The 26,932-nt window shown below is 46.3% G+C and overlaps 1 protein-coding gene and 1 long non-coding RNA gene across 3 annotated transcripts in view; both read left to right on the top strand.

Annotated features, from left to right (window-relative positions):
• Positions 1–14,595, top strand: part of PFDN1 (prefoldin subunit 1) — a 59,550-nt gene extending 44,955 nt beyond the window's left edge. Inside the window, exon 4 of the mRNA XM_008515559.2 lies at positions 14,173–14,595. Within this exon, the coding sequence (XP_008513781.1) occupies positions 14,173–14,256 (84 nt within the window). The 3' untranslated portion in view covers positions 14,257–14,595. The remainder of the gene's footprint in view (positions 1–14,172) is intronic.
• Positions 14,596–16,736: 2,141 nt separating this feature from the next.
• LOC139075297 (uncharacterized) lies at positions 16,737–26,313 on the top strand. Of its 2 annotated transcripts, XR_011525538.1 has the most exons (4): positions 17,851–21,281; positions 21,425–21,619; positions 23,816–24,249; positions 24,506–26,313. It is a non-coding gene; the product is annotated as an uncharacterized lncRNA (long non-coding RNA). The 2 variants fall into 2 exon arrangements; XR_011525537.1 differs by lacking the exon at positions 21,425–21,619 and having other exon boundaries at positions 16,737–21,281.
• Positions 26,314–26,932: the final 619 nt, after the last annotated feature.

The following is a 26,932-nucleotide window of genomic DNA, read 5'->3' on the forward strand; positions in this document are numbered from 1 at the left end:
AAATGTAAACCACCCCTTGAATCATGTTTGCAAAGAGAAGTGTGCCAAGTGCTCTTTATTACTCCAGTGTCATTATAAATTTAATTGGTGTTATGTCAGCTACTTAGATCAGAGCTAATAGCATATTAAACTCCATTCTGTTTGTACCAGTTCCATGGTAACTTGGATGGGTGTGGAGTTGGGACAAGTGGCAGCTGTGACGTCTGGTCTATAGAGTGATTTCATCATGGTATGAGCCCCTGCATCACCCTGGATGGAGAATTGTCACTGGTGATGTGACCTGACCTCTCAGTGCCCCTCAGAACACTCAGAGTGATAGAGCAATGTGAGCAAAGACCCTGGGTTGCTTATCTGACCTACTGGTTTAGCTTAGAGCTAGAGAACAGCGATTTCTTGTTGATACTGACAGGTATAACTGTTTTTCTTTTCTCTTTCTTAATGAAAAGAAAGCTGAGGTTTTTTGAAAGGTTATAAATAGCCCTTTGATATTGGAGTGTATTTGTAGTTCTCCAGTTCTGCCCTCTACTGACCTGTACAGATCAGCAGAGGAGGTGCCAATGAGTCATGCATCTGTGCTCTCAGTGGCTTTGAGCTCTTGCTTGTTTTCACTGTCTCCAGGTCCTTTTATGGGTTTCCGGTTGCCATATCTCTATTTTTTTAGTTGTATAAATATGTTGCTCAATTGGAAAGTAATAATGTGATCACATAGAAGTTTCCTTACCCTTGTTTGTCCGTTGGCTCTCCCAGGGTACCTTATTAACTCAATCTAAATGTTGAGTGCATCTGCTGATAACATTAAAGTTAATTTTCAGAAATTAATACGTCAGTTTATTTTACCCTGGCCAGTTTGTGTGTGTTACTCTAAGGCTTTGGGTGGGGCAGAGACTGATTTGCTGTGAGGATAATTCATTAGGAACTTGCCTTGCCATGCCTGTTTTTAAACACAGGGCTTTCGTTTCCTATCTTTTCTCCTTATGGTGCAGCATTTTGAGAAGACTAGGAATTCTTTTTTATTTTTAATTGAGGTAAACTTCACATAACGTAAAATTCACAGTGTTGTGCAACCATCACCATTGTCTGATTCTAGAACATTTTTATCACCCCTAAAAGAAATCCCTTACCCATTAAGCAATCACTGCCCATTTCCCCTTCTCCCCAGGACCTGGCAACCTTTAATCTGTTTTCTGTCTCTATAGAGTTGCCTATTCTGGTTCATATAAATGGATCATACAGTATGTGGCTTTTTGTGTCTGGCTTCTTTCACTTAGCTTAATATTTTCAAGGTTCATCCATGTTGTAGCATGTATTGGTACTTCATTCCTTTTTATGGCCGAATAATATTCCATTGTATGAATTTACCACATTTTGTTTATCCACTCATCAGTTGATGGACATTTGGGTTGTTTCTACTTTTTGGCTATTATGAATAATGATGCTATGAACATTCACAAGTTTTTGAACACCTGTTTTCATTTCTCTTGGGTATATACCTAGGAGTGGAATCGCTGGGTCATATGGTAATTTTATCTTTTAACTTCTTGAGTAACTGCCAAACTGTTTTCCATAGCAGCTGCATCATTTTACATTCCTATCGGCAATTTATGAGGGTTCTAATTTCTCCACATCTTTGCCAACATTTATAAATGTCATCATCACCATTTTTGATTATCACCATCCTAATGGGTGTAAAGTAGTATCTCATTGTTTTTTATTTGCATTTCCCCAATGACTAATGAGGTTGAACATCTTTTCATGTGCTTATTGGCCATTAATATATTTTCTCTGGAAAAATGTCTATTCAAGTCCTTTGCTCATTTTTTTAAATTGGGTTGTTTATCTTTTTGTTGTTGAGTTCTAAGAAAATAGAAATTCTTGACTTGCTTGGAGCAGAGTAGGACTGACTTCAGGCTTTTGCCACACATACCTGCATGTTAGTCTGGCCCCCACAGTTGAGTCAATTACACCTCCACTTCCAAGAATGCAAGGTGTTGCCCTTACTTCCTCTCAGAAGGCACACCCTTATTCACCTACTCCTTTACCATGCCTACAGGCCAAACTCCACAGTAAACACTGTTGATTTGATCCTCTTTCTCTTCTTGTAAGACTAGGGCAAACTAAAGACAAACTGAAATGGTTACACTTGTTGTTTTATTTTATTTAGAAGACTTGTAGAGTTTCAGTAGTCTTTACTGATGAGTACTTGGCTTTCTGATCCTGGAGAGGCAGAAGGAAAATAATGTATATTGGGAAACTTCTTGCTTTTGTAAAATTTGTTTTCATGAGATTTCTTTGTTATATGCTTTGTACATTTATTTTTCACATATGATGGAACGTAGAAAAATGTTCTATGTGGGCTGTAATTTTCAGTTTTTTGATTTGTTTTAGAAGAGAATCAAAGACCCCAGGTTGTGATATTGGTAGTGGTCTCTGTGCATCCTTTTCCTGATCTCTTTTAGTCAGTTCCTGAAACAGACAAATACTTACCGTGTTTAGTATACTGTTAGTACATTTACACTGCACATAATTCTCAGCTGTGGCACTGTGTGGTCACTGAAGGAAATTCTCTTTGCTCCTTTATTTCCTGAAGACAGCATTTCAGCCCTTCTCATCATTTCCTTGGGAATAATTATACTGATGCTTCTACAACTCTTGTGTTGGACCAGCACAAAGCCCAGTGTCTCTGTTGAAGATAGGAAAATTATTTGTCCCCACACGGTAGTATGTGTGCTGTCGGGGCTCATCTGTGACAGTTAAAATATCAGGTAATTTTCCTTCACAGAGTTTTGGGATCAGGTCTCAAAGAGCAATAGACTTTTTAAAATTAGAATAGTCTAGAGGCCACTTGATGTAGCACTCCCCTCTGCTGATCTTCTCTTGGTTTCTATGACACAGTTTCCCTCCTTTTTAGTCTTATTTGTTGGTTCCTCCTCTTCCTTCTAATCTTATTAAATGTTGACTTTCTATAAGGCTAAGTCCTCTTATTCTGTGTTCTTTCTCTAGGAATTTCAACCATTCTCATACTTCAAGTACTACCTGTGTGCAAGGTTAAATCTGTAGCCCAGGCTTCTATGAATTTCAGACCCAATTTAGTTTTCTTCTCACATCTCACTTGGAATGTCTCATTGGTACCTTAAACTGAGCATGTCTAAAACTAAACTCAGAATCTTCCCTTCCATACCCCGTCCTTTCAGGAGTTATTCTTGACCTGACTCTTCCCAACTTCTGATAGCTAATGAAGTTTATGTTGAAGGACTTTGTGATGTCCTCTTGTTGACTTTTCTTCTGAATATTTCTTAAATGTCTGTTTTTCTCCATTTCCATTGCCATCGCTAAGATACTGTCAGCTCTTTCCAAGACTATTGCAATGGCCTCCTAATAGGTTTCCCAGCATTCACACTTGTATTCTTTAATCCAGTTGCTTCCCAACCTTTTTTACACCACAGCACCCAGAAATTAGTATTGGCATGATTCACTGAGGTAAATGGACAATGGGTGCTCAAGGTTGGAGGCAACTGCTCAGGGGGGCTTTGGCTGCCCTGAACCCACCCAGCCACTCTGGGACTAAAGGGACACACTGGGCATTCTGTGGGAGGCTCTGCTCTAATTCATTCTCTGTGTTGCAGCCAAAGTGATATTTTGTTTTCAATGGAAATTTGATTTTTGTTACTCCTGTTTAAAACCCAGTGGCTTTCTGTTGTCTTCAAGATAAATATCGAATCTTTAATATGGCTTATCTGCAATATAAGCTTATCAGACCTGCATGATCTGACTCAACCTCACCAGCCTCATTCTTTCTCTCTCTCTCTCTCTGTACTTAGCCTCACTGGCTGTCATTCGGTTCCCAAACATCCTATATTCCATTCGACCTTTGCACATTTGCCTGAAATTGCTCTCTCGCTTGCTCTAACCTCTCTACTTAGTTAATTCCTACTCATCCTTCAGAGCTAGTTCTGTGATTTCCTTGATTATACTAGGTATTTCCTCCATTAGACTGTGCTTTTCTCGCAGAGCCCTTATTATGATGGTAGTTAAATGTCCATGTGCCCTACGACAGTGTAGTCTCTATGAATAAGTTTGTGACTTGTTCACTGCTCTAATCCCAGTGCTTTTTGGGCCTAACATATATTGGGTGCTCAGTAAATGTTGGTTGAATGAATTATGTGTCAGTTCTTGATGCTGAGGATGAAGCATTAATCAGGTCAGACAAGAGCCCTATTCTTAATAAGCTTACTTTCAGGTACAGAGAATAAAGAAATAAGCAACAAAATATCATGTAGGAAAGGTGATATTTTAGAGAGCTTCTGGGGACCTCCATTAGGTGAGTAATCAGAGGCGGCCTCTCTGAAAAGGTGAAATTTCAGCTAAGATCCGAATGAAAAGAAGCAGCCAGCCACTTAAAAGTATCTAGAGGAAGAACACACCAGGTGGAGGGCACAGATGGTACAAATGTTTTAAGGTTGGAATAAGTTTGGTGGTGTTATTTACGCAAGTGAGAGGGGTAACGAGTGGTGATAAGGTTGAGGTAGTTGGCAGGCACGAGATCATGCAGGGCCTTATTGCCCAGGTTGAGGAGTTTGGATTCATTCCAAGTGTCACAGGAAGACAGTAGAGGATTTTGAGCAGAAAGTAACCTGATTTACATATTAAAATGTCTATGACAAATGTCCAGGCGAGGATGATGAAGGCTTGGACTAGGATGGTAGCGGTGGAGCTGGATAGAAAGAAGTCTATGGTTTAGGGATATATTTGGAAGTAAGTTAAGACTTCCTGATGGATTGGACGGGGTATATGGGGTTTGAGGAGAAGAAAAGAAAAGAATCAGGGATGGCTTCTGTATGTTTTTGTTTCTGTGGGTTTTTTTTTTAAAGATTTTATTTTTTCCTTTTTCTCCCCAAAGCCCCCCGGTACATAGTTGTGTATTTTTAGTTGTGGATCCTTCTAGTTGTGGCATGTGGGATGCCGCCTCAGCATGGCTTGATGAGCAGTGCCATGTCTGCACCCAGGATCCGAACCAGTGAAACCCTGGGTTGCCAAAGCAGAGCGCGCGAACTTAACCACTCGGCCACGGGGCCAGCCCTCAGTTTCTGTGGTTTTTAGATTAAGCAATTGGATGACTGCTATTCACTGAGATGGAGAAGACCAGGAGACGGTGGGATGACTATAAATCAGTTGTGTTTGTTTTAGACATGTTAAGTTTGGGTTTGATATCCGAGAGGATATGTTTTGTAAGCAATTGGATGTGTAAATCTGGAATTAAGGGGAGGTCAAGCTTAGAGGTATAAATTTGGGAGTCATAATAATGTTTAAAGCTATGAGACTAGATGAGAGTTTCTAAGGGAGAATATAGTTGGGGAGAAGAGAAAATTCCAAGACAGCTTCCCAGAAAATGCCATCATTTTGAAGTTGAGCAGAGGGGGAGTAGTCAGCAAAAGAGAACTTAGAAGGAGTAGCCAGTGATGTAGGAGGAAAATAGTGTGGTATCGTGAAAGCTAAGAGAATAAAATATTTCAAGAATTGTGTTACATGTTGATGAGTAAGACTGGGTTGAGTAAGAAGAGAATAGAGAAGTAACCACTGCTTTGGGGCAACACAGAGATCATTGGTGACCTCCACCACATTGGTTCAGTAGAGTAGATGGAAGAGATCTGAGAAGCAAACGGGAGGAAAGGAAGTGGAGGCAGGTACTAAAAATAATTGGTTCAAGAAGTGTTGCTCAGAAGGGAAGGAAAGAAAGGGGGCAGTGTCCACAGGGGAATGTGAGGTCAAGAAGTTTTTCTTTCTTTCTTTTTTAACGATTTGCCTCACAAAGAAGGATCTTGCAGAGAAAGAAAAATTGAAGATTAAGAAGATAGAAAAAGGGAGGCTGGTCTGGTGGAATACTGGTTAAGTTTGCCCGCTCTGCTTCAGTGGCCTGGGATTGACAGGTTTGAATTCTGGGTGTGGACCTACATGCTGCACGTCAAGCCATGCTGTGATGGCGTCCCACATAAAAAGTAGAGGAAGCTTGGCACAGGTGTTAGCTCAGGGCCAATCTTCTTCACCAAAAGGAAGAAGAAGAAGAAAGAAAAAGAATAACTGAGGAAGTGAAATTTTTGAGAAGGCGAATGGGGATGGAATCAATACCCAAGTGGAAGGGTTGAGTTTTGATAGAAGCAGGAACCCCCTAACCATTTTAGCAATAGGAAGAGAAGAGAGTACATGTATAGGTATAGGTCAGGTAGTAGATTTGGTAATGGGAAGAAGAGGAATTATCAGATTGCTTGTATTTTCTCAGTGAGCTGGGAATAAGAGGAGAGGAGATAGCACAGGAAATTTGAGGAGACGAGATAAAGTATGAAATAGTTATTTTGAAGAGCAGACAAGTGAACATGTTAAGGAAGTTTAATAGAATTTCTGGACAGTGTTGAGTGCCCATTTGAGATTCATGGTCCAGAATTTACAGTGAAACCATTAGCACAGTTAAGTGTTTTTCTCCAGCAACATTCAGTGTTCAGGTACAAGTATGGAATAGGTAGATGGTTTGGTTCAACTGAGATTGGCATTTTGCCAGGCAGGTGCAACAGAGGGAGAGAGGATTAAAGGAGAAAAGGGCATTTATAAGGGGAATAAATATAAATGATGGCCTGTGGAAGCTAAGCTGGGTAGGAAAGGAAAAAGGCCATGGAAGCATAATGGATAATGAAAAACTTGTCATTGAGTGATGAGGTCGAAGAAGTGATGGAGCAAGAGTTATCAAATAAAAGTGACCTGGAAAACTGAAGTAGTGGCGGTGAAATTGAAATTTCAGAGGTGGTGCAGTTAACTGGTGTTGATAAGATCTCTCGGGTATGACCGTGGGCCAAGTGGCTGAGATGGTAAAGTAAAGATTGTGAAGGGAAAGGAGGTCATGGTATTAGATGAGTCGTCCACATTTTTGTTGAAGTCATCTTGAGTGGTGCAGCAGTGGTGGAGAGGAAGACAGTAAGCCGTGGATGAATGAGGGACGGTACCCGGGGTATTGATAGATTGTAGCAGCCACGATGGGGGAAGAAGATGGTAAAGCATGATGCCATAAATTTCAAGAACCTGGGTTTTTGGAGGAAAAAAAGGAGAAATGGTTTGGCAGTAGGCTGAATAAATGAATGGAAGGATGGATGGAAATTTATGTTTTTATTTACGCAGCTTTCATTGAAAGTTAAAAATCTCTGCCTGCTGGACTCTGTTCTACCTTTTAAGATTCCCTCTTTTTTTTTTTTTTTTTTTTTTGAGGAAGATTAGCTCTGAGCTAACATCTACTTCCAATCCTCCTCTTTTTGCTGAGGAAGACTGGCCCTGAGCTAACATCTGTGCCCATCTTCCTCTATTTTAGATGTAGGATGCTTGCCACAGCATGGCTTGCCAAGCAGTGCCATGTCCGCACCTTGGATCTGAACTGGCGAACCCTGGGCGGCTGAAGCAGAACGTGTGCACTTAACTGCTGTGCCACCAGACCGGCCCCAAGGCTCCCTCTTTTTTAAGAACAGAGGTTGGCAAACTACAGCTTGCTGGCTAGATCCGGCTTGCTGCCTGTTTTTGTGTTTTTAGAACGCAGCTATCCCCAGTCTTTACACCATGTCTATTTGTTTACACATTGTCTGTGGCTGCTTTTCTGCTACAGTGGCAAGTTGAGTAGTTGTGACAGAGACAATCTCACAAAGCCTAAGATATTTACTATCTGGCCCTTTAGAGAAAGTTTGTTGACTCCCACTTTGGAATGTGGTTGTCAAACTTTAGTGTGCCTTAGAGTCACCTACAGGGCTTATGGAGACACAGATTGCCAGGCTCTACCCCTGGAGCTTCTGATTCATTGGGTCTGGGTTGGGGCCTGAGAATGTGCATTTCTAACAAGTTCCCGGGTGTTGCTGATGCTGCTGGTCCAGGGACCACACTTTAAGAGCCATTGCTGTAGATATTTAAGGTAGTGATCAGGTTCCTTCTCTCCTTAATCTTCTCTGAGCCAATGTCCCTACCTACTTCAGCTGCTTATCACTTGACATTACTTACTGGTTTGTCATCCCTTTTAAGCCTGGTGCCCACAAATGTAATGATTCTTTGGAGGAAGCTTAATCAGCGCCTTATACATCAAAACAGTTGCCCCTCCTGGCTCTGCGCTTACCTATGAGCTTTCTTTCTGCTTTCCTGGGTTGTCGGATGGACCGGGCTTTCTCTGGGCCTTAATGAAGCTGATGTGTTAGGGAGGGCAACCGTAGGTAGAGCTATTACTTAAACCCTAGGGGGACTAAGGAACTAAACACTTGTTTGGAGGAAGCAAGAATTTTCTCTCCAGTGTATCTCTGCTATAAGGTGTTTGAATAGAGTAGAGGTTTGTCTTGTGCAGATTGAGCGTGTGATCACAGGTGGGATTTGGGAGTGTGACCCACACGGTATCAGTGTCAGAGTCTCAGCATTTGAAAGAACACCTGGGAGAAAAACAGTCAGTGCTCAGCTGAACCAAGTCTTTTGTCCCTGTCTTTCAGCAGAGGAACCTCTGAAAGATGTTTCTAAAACAGTTTCTAAAAGATGCAGAGACAATAACCCCTTCTTGGATTTCTCTTTATTCTCCTGCTCCTTGCCTAAAATTGCTTTCTCATGCTTCGAGGTGGTCTTCTAGCTGTATGTAGTTCAGGAGTTACCTTATAGCCTAGTTGTGTCCTTCATGGTGAAGTGGATGTACCTGGATGAGTTCATAAGTGGACATGTGTCCTTGGATCAGCTGTCTTAAATTCCTGGTCAGTTTGGGCCTGCCTTTCCTGCCTCTGGTGAGTGCCCCTCCCCCGTTCAGGCCATCACTTGCATGTTCAGAGCTCTGCCCTGCTCCTGCTCCTACAGCTCTGCCCATCTGTCTCATTTCCCTTTGTGACTTCTCTTATTATGCCTGTTGGTTGCCCTTTTTTTTCTCTTCCTCCTCTTGTTTCCCTGCCTTCTTCACATTTTACCCCTGTCTGCCAAGACATGCCTCCTCAGCCATCAGTGGATTCTTGACCTCTTGCTAAACTTCCCCTATGTGGGCAGCTGGCTCCTTCTGACCATTTTACAGTTCTGCAGACTGAGAGAAGGTGAGAATCTGTGAGGCTTTTGGATTTTTAATTTGGAAGTCATGGGAGAGATAGTGAGCAGGTGGCCTTTGCCTCAAGTTTCTGATTAATAGTAGAGCTTGAAGTTGGCAATAGTTTGCAAAAGCTGGAAGCTGTGGAATTCAGCACAAGGAAGAAGAGTATGGCCGGGGTAGGTCAGACTCAGGGTCAGAAATATGGGACTCAGAGCAGAGGGTCTCTGAGGACACAGATCTGACAGAACCTCAGGGGCAGAAGTGAATCAAGACTGCTGCGTTTACTGCCCCTGTAGCCTGGATTGGAGGCGGGACAAGCCAGAAGGTCTGCTTTTGCCTACCATTTCTCCTCCCTCTCCCAAGCTCCATTTCACCTGTTTTGTTTTAAGACAAGAGTTCATTTGAAGAAAAAGTTCTGTGACTAAAGAAAAATGGGAGAGTAGGGGCACTGGTATTGTCTAAATCTTCATTTACAAATTGGGAACTAGAGAATGAGAGGGGAAAACTCTACCCCAAGAAATGACAAACAGGAAAAATATTAATTTAGAGAAGGAGAGGCAGACAAAGTTCCTAAGAAAAGAAAAAAGTCAATAGAGCGTCACAAGATGAGTTACCTCAGGAGTCTATTTGAGAGATTGTGTCATGTCCGAAAAGTTCTAGGGACTTGAGCCTCTTTCCTTCATGAGAATATGACAGTGAAACACCAGCCCCTCAGTCTGACTCCCAGAAAGAAGAACCTCAGGCTGATGAGCATTGTCATCCAACAATGTCATTTCCCTGGCCATGCTGAGCCCTACAGGAAATCTCAGAATTTCACGTTAGGAGAAGGCCCCACAAGAATGACACTGCACCCAGAGCTCTGTGGTTTGATGCCACTCGAGAATTTCCTAGAGAAAGGGTTCTCAGGGAGATTGCTGCAGTGAGGCCAGCAAATGCCTTCCTGGGACTCCTGGTGGAAGGTGTGGGTTTAAAATGCCTCCTGGAGTTTACACAGCAACCATCGTCCCCTTGTAGCTCACAGCAGCTGTGAGGCTGACTTTGGATGGAGCAGTTTCTCAAGGATTTCCTACTCCAGGATGTGGGAAATTGGGATGATTTGTTTTATAGTTTTACAGGTTGACCTGATAAAGTGTAAGGGCTTGACCCTTAGGGCCTGTTTTGTTTGTGGGAGCAAGGCTTTGATGTCCCCATCCAGATCAGTGAGGTTTGAGTTTTAAACCTATGTCTATCCAGGGGCAAGAAGTTAGAGGGCAATACCCCAAATTGAAAACCACCTTGAAAGAAAATGTCAGTTTCTGCCTTTGCTTCCTTTGGTAGGTGTTCCTCATTCATTCAGGGTGGGAGGGAGAACCAGAAAGGAGCAATGCATGTACAAGTAAATCAGTAACACATCATTTTCCATGATAAATGCACTTTTATTCAATAGGTGTTGAGTTACAATTATATACCAGCCATTCTTCTAGACACTAGGACTATATCAGCAAACAGAACCAAGTCCTGCCCTCATGGACCTTTTCCTGTTGTAAGAGAAGACAGAAAATATTGGTTCCAGTTGTGATAGGTGCTATGGAGGAAAATCAGGGTGAAGAGAATAGGGAGTGTGGAGCTGCATGTAATCAAGAAGGCCTTTCCCACAAGGTGACATTTGAGAAAAGCCCAGAGGAAGTGAGGGAGAAAGTAATGTGGATATCTGGGGAAGAGAGTTCTTAGGAGAGAGCGCCAAAGAGCAAAGGCTAGGCAGGAGCATAGCTGGTGGATTGGAGGAACAGCTCAGAGGCCACTGTGGCTGGAGGTGAATGAGTGAGAGGGAGTTGTGGGAGGGGAGGTCAGAGCGTCAGCTAAAGCAAGACTATACATGGATTTTTGAAAAGGCTTTGCCTTTTACTTTATGTGAGATGGGAAGACATTGGAGGGTTTTAAGTTTTAAAAGATGACTCTGGCCACTGTGTGGAGAAGATACTGAAGGAGGTCAAGGGCAGAAGAAAGGAGACCACTTGGGAGGCTATTCATTAAGGTCAGATTCTGGATACATTTTGAGACAGTGCTAACAGGATTTGTTGGTTGATTGGATGTTAGATGTGAAAGAAAGAAAGAAGATTCAAGGATGACACCAAAGATTTTGTCTTGAGCAATCTCAAGAATGGAGTTGTCATTTACAGGAATGGGGAAGACTGGGATCCACAGAATTTCTGGTTTGACAAGGAGCTTTAGGAAGAAGCTGTGGAGATCCAAGGAAGAAAACGTGACTTAATCATTGGTTCCTTAATTTTCTCCATCCTCTGTTACAGTCTCCTTTGGGTCAGTTCTACGACAGGTTTTAGGGGGAGAAGTATGATCTTAGTGTACTAACTTAAGGGATCCTTACCCAGGCCTCTACGATTCCGTGTGGTCAGAAGCCATGGGTCCAGAAGGACTTTGGGATATCAGGTGCTATCTTGGTTTCCTAGGACTGTGTAACAAATTACCACTAACCGGGTGGTTTAAAACAACAAATTTACTCTCTCACAGTTCTGGAGGCCAGAAGTCCAAAATCAAGGTGTTGCAGGGCCCTGCTCCCTGTAAAGGGTCCAGGGAAGAATCTTCCCTTTCTCTTCCTAACTTTTGGGGGTTGCTAACCATCCTTGGCATTCCGTGGCTTATGGAGGCACCCTTCCACTCTCCACCTTCATCTGCGCATGGCGTTCTCCCTGTGTGTCTGTGTGTCCCTTTGTCTCCTTGTGGACTTCTTATAAGGACACTAATCATTGGATTTAAGGCCTACCCTAATCCAGTATGACCTCATCTTAACTTGGTTACATCCGCAATGGCCCTATTTCCAAATAAAGGTCACATTCACAGGTACTGGGGGGTAGGACTTCAACATATGTTTTTGTGAGACACAATTCAACCCCCAACAGATACTTTGCTCCAGGTTTGATTATGAAGGTGTTCTGGGCTCAGATGTGTTTGAGGATGAAACAGGAACTATTGAAATACAGTTTGAAAACAGGTCCCTCTATGCTAGGGATGCCCTATCTATTGAGATGAAAAAAATTTTTTTTGTTAAGTTTATTTAAATTAATTTAAAGATACACAAGTTCATTTTACATTATTTTTTGAAACTTGAAGACTTTCAGTGGATATTCAGTGGTAAAAATCATGAAACTGGAAGTGGAAGATAGAAGGAAGAGACATTATAGAATGAAGAATTTCAAAGATAAGAATTGCAGCCTGAATTTGATTGTCCAGAAGCCTGGGTAGTAGGTAGAAAAGCTCTTGCTGTGTTCTAAACTTATGGTTTTGCCAGTTGGGGCAGCAAGTTGGTAGAGAGGGAATGCAGCAGACCTGGCTCCCTGAGCACTGGTGGAGCAGAGCCCCGCTTGCCCCTCTGGCCTTTCCCTTAGATTCCCATGGGGCTGGGAAGGTGCCCAGATGGTACATGGCACTCGCTGTCTAGCTGCTGCTCCCCTTCTGTGCAACACCCACTATATCTGCATTCTTCAGTGGTGTGTCAGGAGTTATTAGTATTTCCCTCTTTTTACCTCACCACAAGTCAAGTCTAAGGGTTGTTTATCAAAGGAAGTCTAAGTTCCCACTCTGATATCGCAATGATAGGACTATATCAGGTTTAGCGATGTAATTAAACAAAACTCCTTAGCAACAGTATACATTTGTGGCCATTGAATTATCATGCTCACTATGAGTGTTTATGGAGCTCCTGTTGTTTTATAAGGAATTGTATTCAAGTTGGACAGATGGGAGATGAGTTAAAGAGATGGGTCTTTCTAGCATTCAGGAAATCTGAAGTTAGGAGAAGACAAATAGGAATCGGCTTCACACAAGAACTGATCAAGACTTGTGGATGCCACAGCATTTGGCACCTGTGGGAAAAAGTCTCTGAATGTATCATTTAATAAAAAAATATCTTGACAGAGAGTAGGAGAAGTTAGAGGCAGGGATATGTAGGGGTACCAGAAAAGTTTAATGGTGAAGGCCTCAAGCAATAGAGGCATTCATTTCAATTTTCCTGTCTCATTCGTTGGGGATCAGTTCCCATGCAAGGCCTATCAGGCCAGGCTGCTCACCAGTCCTCTGCCGCAGTCTTTCCCTGGCTTCCCCACGTCATCTGGGCATCTTAGTGGTCAAAATGAATGCACAGCGGCTTTGGTTAAAGAGGGTAGGGGTGAGAGAAGGGCACTGGCTGCATCTGGGCTGCCTGGGCCAGGGCTCTGCGTTACTGGCTCCAGTATGTGGCTCAGTCATGTGCATGCTTAGAGGGAATTATTTTGAGTATTCCTCAAAAAGGGAGCCTTCATTTTATGTCTGGTAAGTGGGAATGCAGCCACAACTATGTCCTCAGGGCAGGGACCAGTGGTGAAGCCGCCATACTTCTGGGATGACCACAGGGCAAATAATGTACAGACATCATTTCCTTTGACTAATCTTTTGTAATCCTGGTCCAGATGTGGCTCCTGAGAGTAGTTAAAGTTCTTTGTCTAAGTTGAGATTTTTAATTTAGGCCCCAGATGGAGCAGGAGGTAAATTTCCAAAAGGTCTGTTTTATTCAGTGTGTCACTGTCCTGGATTCCTGGCAGGCAGCAGTTTCATTAGAAAAGCAGATTTCATCCTGACTCATCTGCCTCGGTGAGACTTGTGATACAGCTTCTCAGGACTCACGCAGCCTGTCGTCTCGCTGGACAGAGCAGAGGGTACACTGTCCATCCTGCAGCAGTGGCGGCTACAGGCGCCTGGCTGGGGCCATGGAAAACCTTGAGAGACAGTTTGTTATGAGGCCGGAGCTTTGTCCTGGAATTTCCTGGCCTTTGTCTGTCTGCCGTAACTTCATGTACTGAGACGCCTGTTTTTAGAGTCTACTTCCTTCTGGGGGAAGAGTGCTACTGCCTTCCACAGCGCACTTCTGCTTCCTGTACCAAGCAACCTCCTTCCCCGTGCCTGTAGGTCGGGGATGGGGGAGCACTCTGGGCAGGTATGTGTACCTGGCTCCCAATGGACAGTACGTTCCCAGAAGTCACTGGTCACAAAGGACCCATAACCATTGGACATAAAAGCTGCATCTGCCAGCCCGGCCCGTTCACCCTAACCCTTGTTTCTTTCTCACACTGTAGCAGAAAAAATCCTACCTGGAGCGGAGCGTGAAGGAAGCTGAGGACAACATCCGGGAGATGCTGATGGCACGAAGGGCCCAGTAGGAAGCCTTAGGGGAAGCTCTTCCTCTTGACCCCTCCCATTCCTGGTGAGGGCGGAGGGGCCTGTGTGGGGAGATGGCCTCTGCTCTGCCCTGATGGATATTTTATTTGGACGGTCTGGTAATCCTATGTTTTGTACATCACTCTGAGCTCCTTTCAGATCCCAACCCTGTATTTTTTTATCCTGGCTCTGCCTGCCACCCAGGACACTCCTCTCCCCTGAGGGTGAGTCATGAACTCCCAGGAGAGGGAAGATGGGAGCCAGGACAGATAGGGGGGCTCTACCCAAGCCTACTACTGGTCACATACTGGTCAGACCAATAAAAGGCACCTGTCCCACTCTGTGAAGTCTGCTTTTCTTGAGCTGATGGATGAGAACAGAAGAGGCAGAGGCTGTATCCGTGTGCCACAGAGCTCCTCCCTGTGCCTCCCCAGGGCTGTGACCCTGCTCCTTCTGCACTGAAGCCTTCCCCCTTTTTCCCTTTTCTGTTCCTCTGAGTAAATCCCTCAACTTTTGAGCCTCTATGTAGTATGCAGATAAGAAGAAAGAATACCAGGGCATAGCTGAATTTAAGTGAGCAGAACAGTGGTTCCTCGGTGGCAGTCTGCCTAAACATTTCTTTCCCACTTCCTCCCAAACATTCCAAAAGAAAATTCAGTAATAAACCAGCAGCACCTCTAAGACTGTGTCCCTTTGGCCAATGTCATAAGGTGGACACTACAGTCCTGAGGCCTCGCAGAGGCTATGAGGCAGTGGTGTGCTGGAGCTGCCTTGTACTGGCTCAGGAGAGCAAAGTATTCAGTTTTCAGAAATTTTGTTGCAAGTCAGTTGTTACACAGCAATTATTAAAAATTAAATTGTGTAAATTTATAATTAAATTATATTAAAAGTGAGGATAAAAAATATTCAAAACTTATACCTTCCTAAATACTTTACTAAATCTGGCCATTATCTACCTGTTTTTTTGAAGTTAACAGTCTATCGTATCTGGATGGTAGAAACACTATATAGTGGTGCGCTCTTGCACTTCCCTTCCCAGCTCTGCATTCAGGACATCACATTGGTAGTGTGAAATCAGCTATGGTGGGACCATTTACTCCACAGAAATCAGGTGATGCTAAAAAATCATGGCTTTTTTGTTTATTTTTAGAGAAAGCTGGTAGTTAAATATTTATCAGTATCTCCTGCTTTGGAGGTAAGGTGGGCAGGCAGAGGGAAGCAGGGAGGTGTCAACTGCAGCCTCTCGGGGCTGGCAGAGCAGGCCAGCTCAAGGAAAATCTGACTTGCTGCTGTGGCAGCTCAGCGCCACCCTGTGGCCAAAACTGAGATGGGTGGCCTGGCTGACTAGTTTGTATTATGACAGCTCTTCTGTCTTGTGTGTGGGTGTCGAGTGGGTGTGTGTTGGGATGGGACAGCAGGAAAAGAAGGCCTGGGGTTTCTGTGGACTCCTGCTCTCCTTCTAGAGCAAGCCCTAGGGCAGCCCACAGCTACCAAGAGACCCTTTCCTAGGTTCTGGGTAAAAGTGGGTACAGCTCTTTGATGAGCCCATATCTGAGTGGCACGAGGGAGAGAATGCTAGCTCAATGAGGGCCCCATGACCTGGCTGAAAGACATCCTGCCTTGGAACCTGCCTTCGTAATAGCACTCACACTGTATAGCAGCCAGAATTAAAAGGTAATAGGTCTCTCATTATATACTGGACAGTGGCCACTAGCTGCCATACCCAGGGCTTAGCATCTATCTGGAATAATTCAGACAGTTGAGGTTTAGACAAATTTATTGAAACATAAGAGTGTTAGTGGAGAAATCATTCAGTGGTATGTTACATCATGCCACTACCTTGAATGTATAATTTTTAAATTATAAATATATATTTCATAACTAAGCCTTTGGCCAGAAAAATAAAAGGAAAGTCATTTAGCACATTTGTGAAAGGCCAATAAGAAATGGATCTTGAACATTAAAAAGATCAAGTCACTGAATTAAACAGCAGCAACCCCTGCTAATCTAGAATCCCACTGGTTGAAGGTAGAAGAAGTGTCTGTGCAGAGCTAATCATTTAGTTCAGCAATCAGAAGAGATGGGGGCAGGCACACCTGTCGGAGGTGGCAGCAGAGCTGGCAGGACAGGAGGGCCAGGCTGGTCAGGTGAGCATGTCCCAGAGACAGCAGCAACAGAGAGCAGTCCAGCAGGCTGTGAGGCAGGTGGATGTGCCCAGGTCATCCCTTCTTTGGTCTTCTACCACATAAACTGGAGGGGGAAGGGAAGAGAGGGTGAGAAGAATGAACTGGCGTAAACCCCGGGCCCTACAGAGCCAGCACCTCCCACACCAAGGGAGGCCCACAGCAGCTGAAAGCCACGAGCAGACTGGGTGCAGCCTTTCTACTTCTGCCGTGGCGGATGATGAATGGAAGGGTGGCTCAGCTCCTTAGGACACTCACCTCTGCAGGGACAAGCGCTAGGGAATCCATACAGCAGCCTCACACCAAAGCAGCCAGAGTTCAGAGAAGTAAGAAATGTCCGTTGCTGTCTGGCCAGAGTTGGTTAACCCTACTTGGTTTATAAACCAGGCAACACCATGCCCCTGTCCCATACCCTACAAGGGAACTGGGGGGTGTTTCTTCAGATACAGCTAAGCCATCTCCCAAGAGCAAGAGAGTAACTCAAATCTCCTCAAAAGGAGAATAACCAAGAATCTTGGTTTTTCATACCTGGGCAAACACAGTATCAGAATGTGCCCCAACCTCTAAACTTTCACACAAAGCAGTAGAAGGCAGGGATGAAAACCTGGTCAAGGGGGAAGGATGGCTGGAGCTTGGCACTCTTGGTTTTTCTCAGAATGGAGTTGGAAATCTGAGGCCTGTCAGGGCTAAGTGCTCTATTAAGAGATGTGAGTGCTAAACAAACCCACACATCAGGAAGACCCCCAACCACCCTTTACTCAGCAGCTGACCTGTGGCTGACATCAGCCCCTCTTCCTGTAAGGACATACTTAAAATGGCTGATGGTCAACGTTGGATCTGTGGCCATTTTTAAGAAAATCTCCAAACAACCATCCTCAACCTCAGTTGTAAGCAGTAAGGTTTAAACTTTTTCAAAATTCATGAATACATGAATTTTATACATGAAACCAGTCCTTTGGCAGGCTTCTTTCAGTTCTATTTTTGTGTATCTATTTTGATACCTCCTCTCTTGGCAACTCCTCTCTCCTGGTATAGTAGCTAGAATACGCCGGGTTAGTAGTGAGCTTTCCAAGTTCCCCCATTGTATCAGCCACCCTCCACGGAGACATCCCTTGCCCTCTCATGGCACAGGTTTAATGCTCGCCTTCATTTGGCCCCACTCAGCAACACAGGCAAAGCTGTTCTGGGTCCGGGAGATAAGACCCACCCCAAGGGATGCCTAGTCAAAAAGAAGACAGCCCGTTTATTCTGAGGCCTGATGAGGTATTACCTGTGTTAGTCCTAACAATAACTTTGAGATAGATGTTACCATCATCCCCCTTTCACAGGTAAGGAACTCGAGGCCTAGAGAGATGTAAGTCCCTTGTTCAAGCACACATGACCAGCCAGAGGCAGAGCAAGGATCTGAACCTAGGCCTGTAGCAAGCTGGTCTTGCCCAGGCCCTACTTGGGTAGAAAAGGGACCAGGAGGAGCACAGAGTGAATGGACTCCAGAACAGTCCTCTCTCACACCAGCCAGAGCCCACCCCACTCACTGAAGGCCTGGGCACTCCAGACCCTGGGGTCACTGCTGCAGGAGAGCCCCAGGCAGGGTGTCACCTGCCATCTGTCCGGATGACTTGCCCAGGGTCCCAGCCTCCCCGGGAGGCTGCATGGGCAGCTTTGGACAGGGAAACCAAGAACAATTGCCTGCGGACCCCCTTGAACAATCCCTTCTTGAATTCTTCCCGTCACAGGACTGGCTCTGCTGCCCCTGGGACAGAAGGGCCCTCTCCCCTGCCAACTCTAGAAACAGTCTGCTTGATCAAGGCCTGAGACCCAGGCTGAGGCTGGGCTGCAGCGTGAGAGGTCCTGCAGTCTCTCTTAAGCTACCGTTTATCGAGCTGTTCACACGTGCTGGGTGGGACCTGTGCTGCGGGCCTTCCATCACAGTACCAGGCAGGCCTCACAACCCTGTGGTACACCTGTTGGTACCCGTCTCCTCCCTGCTTCCCCTTCTCCCAGCCCTTCCCTCCTGACAGAACCTCCAAACCTTCGGCAGCTTAGTCAGGGAAACACAAATGTCCCAGGGTTGCTTCCCCATCACCTTTCTCCTTTCGTTTGGTCAAGTTCATTTAGCCAGGGCTCATTTCACATGACCTATTCCGAAACCTGGGACAATAGGGACTTCGAGCTTATTACTCCCAGACAATGCTTACAGAGGTTAGAAATAATCAGTCTGCCTACAGGACAGAGGACTTCAACCAGAGGGCTGCATCAAGCTTGATGGGGTGGGTAGTGCTGTACATACCTTAGAAACCCGAGTCAGTTATTTCCTCGAGCGCCAACTCTTCCAAAGGCCTTATGACTTTTTCCTTCCTGTTAGCTGAGGACAGAACCCCTGCCCTCAAACTGTTGAGAAGATAGGGGGTGGAAGAGTGCATGTCGGGGAGGGTAGGTCTAGAGGTAGGAGTGACTTGTGGTTTTCCTTGCTTTTCAGTCACCCAAATCAGGGGTGACTGGCCCCAGAGAAAGCTCTGAGGAAGGCCTTACAGTTCCTCATAGCACCTGCTCTGGGGCCCAGAAATGGCATATTTTACAGCTGTATCTTCCTAGATGCCATCCCTACCTATAGGGTCTGAGCTACTGCCCGCCCCCCCAGAGGGTGCCTGCTGCACTGAGCTGCATGGCCTTGTCTACCCCAGGGTACCCCTTCTCCCTCGGGGCCTCACGACACCTCACTGCTACTCTGCCATGCGTCCCCATCCCTGCCATCCAAAGGGTGAATCTGCCTAAGAGCTCCTACACTGCCCTGGCTGGCCAGCTAGTATGTAGCCTGAGTCCTGGGCATGACACCCTCCCTGGGTACTTAAAGCATCGCTAGCAGTACTGGTTACCCAGCAGGAGCTGGGGCAGAGATGATTCCAACACAGGTGTTCCACACCCAGGGCCTTCCAGCAACTGGCCTCTACTGGCAAGCAGGGCATAAAGGGGGCAGAACCATGGTTATATGAGATGTTAAACATTAGGGGAAGCTGGGTGAACAGTATACAGAAACAGCACTATCTCTGCAACTCTTCTGTAAGTCTAAAATTATTTCAAAATACAAAGTTTTAAAAAAGGGGAGGGATCAAAAGAACACTGGGTAGGGTGGGAGCAGGCAGTGCCTTTCCAGGCAGGCAGTGCCCAGGTCAGGGGAGAGGTGCTGGTGCCTGCAGGGGCTGCTCTGCTCGAGTTCCTTCTTGGAGATCAAGTGCCCCCGTGTGGCCAGCCTGGGGACAGGGGCTGGGCTCTAGCTCCTCCTGAGGGATGCAGGCAGGGCCTTACAGATTGGCTTCCATATACATCAGCCAAAAGGCTAACCCTGCTATTCACTGCCTAGTGTCTCAGTAGCCAAGACCACCCTGTTCAGCACCAGGAGCCTGTGCTCTGGCCCCAGGCAAGAAGGGACTGTAGTCTCAGAAAACTACCGTTGAGCTGGAAATCAGATCCACGCGTCCCTTCACTAGCTTGTCTCTCTTGCCCCCAGACAGCCCTTTTGCCACCAACCCTCAAGGTTCTCAGCCCCAGCCCGGGGTGGGGCCTGCAGAGGAGCAGAGCTTTGCCACATGAATGCAAGTGCAAGAGAGAGAACGGAGTATGTGTGTGCTGGTGAAGGGGGTTGGGGGAATATGCAGGGAGAGGTGTATGAGCATACAGGTGTGACCCAGAGGCCCAGACTAAGGCCCGGGTAAGCTTGGGTCTTGGGAGGAGACCTCCAACCCCCTTGGTAGAGGCCCCCACACATCTTCCTGCCTCTGTGCTGGAAGCAGAGAAGATAGATGAAAGATGCTTGGAGGCATGCAGCCCCCTGTGCCCACATGCCTGCCCACCAAGCCCTGAGGTCTGCTCCTGGGTCACCAGCCTGCCCTCCAGGACCACCAGACACTACCCAGAAGTCTCAAGTTCTAGGACTACCATATTTCACAACCCCAAGGGTGCCATTCACATGGGCTACTCAGAAACCTGGTAGGCAGGCAACAGGCAAGTGGGGCTCCAGGCCACACAGGGGCCAAGGGCAGAGATGGCCTGCAAGAAATGTGAGCAGAGGCCTTCTCAGCTGAAGGCTCCAGTTTCTCGGTCAGCCCCATCCTGGAATATGAAACCTTTGCTTGCTCAGCTCAGACATTTTAAATGATTAATCAAGTGTTCTGAAGTGGTAATAGAGCCTTAGCAGGCCTTTCCTAGTTGTGTATGCATCTGTACACAGTCCCTACCCAGCAGAGCTAATAAGGAGAAGCAAACACACAAAGACTGAGGCCTCCCTGAGTTCTGGCATCTTGAACCTTCTTGCTCCAGGAACTAGGAAGCTGCACCTTGGCCTCTTGCGGCCTAGACCAGTGATGGGCCCCCAGGGCTGCTCCTCAATTGTGAAGACCACCACAGCCACAGCACCTCCCAAGAAGTGTCCCCAATGGAGATGACGGCTTTGCCAGAAGCAGGAGGCCTGTGGTCTGTGCTCAGCTGCCCTCACCCCACCTTCAACACCTAGACCAACAGAAGAAGGCCAGCCTTCCAGGAGGTATCAGAGGATGCTGGAGCAGCCCTCCTACTGCTCAGACCAAGAGGCAGGAAGGGAGGGAAAAACCTTTAAGCATTTTAGGACTAAGTAAAATCTCAAGATAGCCGTAGGTTGGATCCTGTCCCTCCCATGCAGGGGCAGAGAGGAGAGCACACAACTTGCTCAGGATCCACTTCAGCTTTCCTTGGAGGTGCATGGGCAGTGGGATCATTTATTATTCAGCACAAGGGGGCTGCACTGGTGAGAAAAGATGTCCTAATGGCAGTGCCACTGTGCCACCTGCTCTCAAGCCCATGAGCACCAGGTAAGTGCTGAGGGGAGAGAGTGATGGGGTGAAGGGTGGTTAGGAATAGTAGAGGTGATCAAGGGTGTGTGGTTTTCACTGGAGTCTGAAGGTTAAGAGCAGGCAAATTTAGGTCTATCTTCCACTTTCCTCCTCCTCCACAGGGAGGCAGGCTACGGGGCTGGCAGCACTGGCACAGCCTTAGCCCAGGCTCTGCAACAGCAGCTGCCTTTGCCCGCTCAGCGTGGGACCTTCCCCAGGCCTCCTGGGCCTCTTTGCCTGCCCGCCCTGCTCCTCATGCCTCCTTCTGCAGCTTCAGCTCTGGCCTCACTGTCTCTTATGTGGAAGCTGTGAGTCAGGTGAGGCCCTGTCTCCCAAGTCTCTGTCCCTCTCTGCTTCAGTGTCCCAAGATACCCACCAGGGCAGAACAGTCTGGGAGGTGGCCAGCAATTCACCTGCCCACCCATGCATCTGACTGGCCCACCCAACGGATCGTTCAGCCTGCCATCACTCTCCAAACCTTGAGTGCCAGGTGTTTGTGTGGATTGGTCTGGAAAGGGTGAGAGCTTGCTGACCTGTGTGTGGGTCCTGTTCTGAGATCTCCAGAAGTGCAGCTGCCACCATCCTGTCAGGGAGGCAGCTGCTAGACAAACCCAAGGAACTATCTCAGCCAAGACCAAGCCTTCTGAGAGGCTCACGAGGGTCTAGGGAACCCCAGGGCCATCTCACCCAGAGTGTCCAGAGTGGGGATGAGCCCCCACCCCCAGGCTCAGTCACAAGGCCAGCTTGCACTTCCACCCTGTCCACCCCAATCAGTCCGATAAGGAGCAGACCTGACAGCAAAATTTTTTCATAAACGTACATTTGGACACGTGCCAGTCTGACAGGTAGGGCTGCACTGGCCACTGCCTCCTGTGGCCCTATCCTTGACAGGGTTTGCTGCAGACATGGGGACAATTGAGAACATCTTAGATGCTAGAACTGCAGATGAAACTGCCTTGGGGATCACATTGGCCAGTCATTTTTGGTAAGGAGAGGATGCTGAGCTCACAGAAGGGAAGTAATTTGATTGAGGTCACATTGTGAATTACAGGCAGGTCCTGGCCTGTCACCCAGCCTTCCTGCCTCCTGGCCCAGTACTCTCTGCACATCAAGATGAGGCTCACTTCAAATTAGATAGCAGCCTGGCTGCAAGTGCCTTGAAATGTGGCTGTGTATGGAGAGGTGAAAGGTCTCTCTTCTCTCTGCCGTGTTCTCTCTGGATATCCAAAGTCTGGTGGGAGGGCAAGATCTAGTCCTCACCCTGCTCCCGAGTGTGTCCCAAGAGAGTCAGGGCCCATTACCTCAGACTGGCCTGGTCCAGTAGTCAACTGGGTGACAGTGAATTACAGGATCCCTCCCGGCAGCCACTCGCCAGTCTCCAGGCAGGTGAGTGGGTGTGTTGGCCCAGAACAAGGCACCTCCTAGGGGTGGAGGGAGGAGGGGTGGCTGGACCCTCCCTCTCAAGGAATCTACTTCAGACTTTCCTTGGCTACCCCACCCCTTGGGTTGCTTTGTTCTCGAAGGACAGTATTTGTACATGGGCTCTGGAGGGGCACTGCCCAAGTTCCAATCCTTACGCTGCCACTGACGGGCTGTGTGACCCTGAAGAAGTCACAGCTTCCCTGTGCTCCAGTCTTCTCACTTGCAAAATGGGGGAAATAGTAGTGCCTAAGAGCCTATGTTTTGTGACCAAAAAACCCCACGATAATGTAAAGCGCTTGGCCCAGGGCCTGGCACAAAGTGAAGGTGAGAGGACTTAATAACTAGGAACCGCGACGTGTGGCGTTCTACAGAAGAATCACCACACATCTGTTTCGTTATTCTGCGTCCGTGTGTGGGGAGGGGCTCCTCCAACCAATCCATGTTGGGATTGGTATTTGTACGTGTGGCCCCAGATCATCCCAGGACGACAAAAGCAGAGGAACTGGCAGTCCGTGTGAGGCACAGCTGCTCCCAGAGAGAGGGAAAGAAGCAACCCAGGGGAGAGGCAGGGGGCTGTGTGTGTGTTGGGGATGAGTGAGGCAGAATACTGACAACTTTAGCTGTTGAGACCCCTCACACTGAAGAGGGTGAAATATTTAGAAACAAGCCATTTCCTTAGATAAAGGGAATAAGGAAACCCTCATACATTTGTGTGCGTGTGTGTGTGCGTCTGTGTGTGCGCCTAGACGTGCTGAGTCTATGGCTGTCACTAAGGCTGCAGAAGAACATGATATGAAGCATAACACGAAAGAGGTCAAGTTAGAAGGGACGTACATGTTTAAAAGCCTGAGAACTGAAGAGTAAAGAGTTTCTCCTTAAAGAAAAAAGCCAATCAAATGTGATCAGTCCACAACTGAATCTCAGAAATTCCAGCAGAACTAGAGGCCCTGTTCATTGAATCTCAGAAAAGGGACTGAATTCTCTGAGGACAAGAGAATGTCTTTAGAGAGGCAGCTCCCTCCAGTCTGTTTTTCAGTCTAGGAGAGGTGCAGATATGGGATAAGGGAGCTGACAGCATTTTCTGTCCACAGTTACAGATTATTAAAAGTGAAAGGAGCGTCCTTCTCCTCCCACCCTCCCACTTCCCAAATGGAGATGCTGCAGAAGGCAAGGAGGTTGCTGAGGAGCCCGACCAGGGCGTGTGTGAGATAAGGGACAAGTGCACGTCACTTTCCTCGTGTGGAACTCAATACAGTGCTGGAAGCTGACAGTGGAAGCTGCATGTGCAAGAGGCTGGAGATCGAGAAGTGTTTGGTAGTTTCCAGTGAAGACCATGCTGTTCTACAAGCGGGAGAGTGGAACTCACCCCACTTAATTAAAAGAAAATAAGGGCTTCCCCTGCCCCCCCACTATAACCAACAAAATAAGAGGTCAAACCAGGGCCCACATCCCTGCTACCAACTTAGGAGTCAAGTAGACCCAGCTGAGACCCTGGCTCTGTTCTTCTGTAGACGGGTGAATTGAGGTAAGTCACTTGACCTCCTGGAGCCTCTGCTTCCGCCTCTGTAGGAAGGAAAGACAGTGGTGGAAGCTACTGCCTTAGATGACATGGAAAATGTGGTGAGGACAAAGGTGAGTACCATTAAGACAAGTCGAAAAAAGGAAAGGACTCGGTTTACAAATAGGAAAGTTTCATCATGGGTTTCTTAAATAGATCATATAGTACATTTCAAACATTATCTTTCATAATTTGATAGCCAATCTATCATTTATGTTCACAGAGCTAAAGAACCGAGGTGCCAGCCGTTCCAGTGCAGCGTCCACATTTGTGTTTGCTGGCCCAGCAGCACGGACAAAGCTTGGTCTTGCAAAACACAGCTGCAGCAATCACCCCAAGCCCAGAAGAGTGTGGAGACCTGCATATCCAGAGAAATGCCACAAGCTGACAGGAGGGCTGAACAGCTTGGGGGTAGGGGGCTCTATCCAGATGAACTTAGAAAATGGAAGACAGATAATTTTAGTTTTTTGTAAATCTGAGGAGATAACCAAGAGCTTCTCATGCTGGCGAGAAAAGAAAGCCACCAAAAGGAATCTCAAATGGTTTACTAGGGTGACAGGCCCATTTCTGTTGCACAAGACTTTAGTGAGTAATCTCACATACCCTGAGGGGAAGAGACACCTTAGGATAGCCTGTGCTTCTCGCTTAGTTTGGAGAGTAGAAAGCAGTTTTTCTTTTATCCTAAAGTCGGCCAAGAGATGAGGGAAGGGACTGAAGGGCAATAATGAGGACCACACAAGATGAGAACACAGGCAACAGGCGATTGTGTCCTCAGCACCCCACCGTTCTGCTAGAAGTCTGTCTGTACCACAGCCTCAGACAGGCCAGAGGAACCACAGGTGAGCTAGGGAGGATGCCACTGTAAAGATCAAAGGGGAGAGAGGGGCCAACAAGCATGAGATGCGCGGATGTCATGGGTGACATTACTACAGCAGAAGGAAGGAAGCAATTCATTATATCAAGAATATATTTCAAATTCAGTTTTTGGAGAAATAAATATGAGGGGGGCTGCTGTGCCAAGCAGAAGAAATTAAGGAAAATCTAGAGAAACATCTGATCATGCCCAGTACACAACAGCTCTGTGAGCCTGTGGCAGGGTGTAAAGACCTTGAGGGCAGGGAGAATCCTTTAATGGCTGGCCGCTGCACACAGTCTTGCTCACGACCCACTCAGAAGTGAGCCACACAGGGACCAAGACTGTGAATGATGATGGCTGACCTACCCCAGAGCATGACCTGGCCCACAAGCCCCTCAACATAGTTGTCATCTCTTCATGGCTGTTCCTACCCAATTTGATGTAAACCACACCTCATTTATTGCCAAACTTCAAAAGAAACCAATGTGACCAATCAAAAGCTGGGGCTCAACTCTGGAATCCTCACAGCACAGCAGGCGAAGGAGCAGGCTGCCTTGTGTCACTAAAGGCACATGAGAGTGAGCAGGCAATCCTACTTAAATACCCGTCAGGCTCCCTAACGATCTGCAGGTTCAATACAATTCTAATCAAAACCCCAGCCGTATTTTTCGGAGATAAACCGTTTCTAAAATTTATGGAAAAGTAAGAGAACTAAAATAATTTTGAAAAAATAAAATTGGAGGAATCACACGACCTTATTTTAAGATTTAATATAAAGCCAAAGTAGCCAACACAGTTATGGTATTGGCAAAGGGCCTGACACAGATCCAAGGCACAGAACAGAGAGGACAGCAGGACCCACATAAACAGGGCCGACTGATGTCTGACAAATAGGCAAAAGCAATTCAATGGAGAAAGGATAGTCTTTACAAACGTTGAAAAAATTGGCATGCAAAAAAACTAAAAACCTCAACCATTTTAAACCTCATATTTTATACAGAAACCCAAAATGGATCATAAATCTAAATGTAAAACAAAACTATAAAACTTTTAGAAAAGATCGGAGAAAAACTTCAGGACCTGGGGTTAGGCAAAGAGTTCTCAGACCTGATACCAAAAGCATGCCCAAAAAAGAAAAAAACGATAAATTGGTCCTAATAAAAATTAAAAACTTCTGCTCTGTGGAAGACACTTAATATAAGGGGATGAAAAGACAAGCTATGGACTGAGAGAAAATATTTGCAAATAACATCCTGCAGAGGACTTGTCTCTAAAATATATACTCTCAAAACTCCACACTAAGAAAACAACTCAATTTAAAAGTGGGCAAGGGGCCGGCCGGTAGCACAGGGGTTAAGTGCGCACGTCCTGCTTCAGCGGCCTGGGATTCGCCGGTTCCGATCCCGGGTGCGGGCATGGCACCGCTTGTGAAGCCATGCTGTGGCAGGCGTCCCGCATATAAAGTAGAGGAATATGGGCACAGATATTAGCCCAGGGCCAGTCTTCCTGGAGGATTGGCAGCAGTTAGCTCAGGGCTAATCTTCCTCAAAAAAAAAAAAAGTGGGCAAAAGACTTGAACAGACACTTCACCAAAGAGGATATAGGGAAGGCAAGTAAGTACGTGACAACATCATTAGACACTTAAAAAATGCAAATTAAAACCACAATGAGATGCCACTACACACCTATCAGAATGGCTAAAACAAAAAATACTGACAATATCTAAGTACAAGGACACAGAGCAACAGGAACTCTCATTCATTGCTGATAGGAATGCAAAATGGTACAGCCACT

This window comes from Equus przewalskii, chromosome 13 (genome assembly GCF_037783145.1).
Source record: "Equus przewalskii isolate Varuska chromosome 13, EquPr2, whole genome shotgun sequence".
In the NCBI taxonomy this organism is placed as follows: Eukaryota; Metazoa; Chordata; class Mammalia; order Perissodactyla; family Equidae; genus Equus; species Equus przewalskii.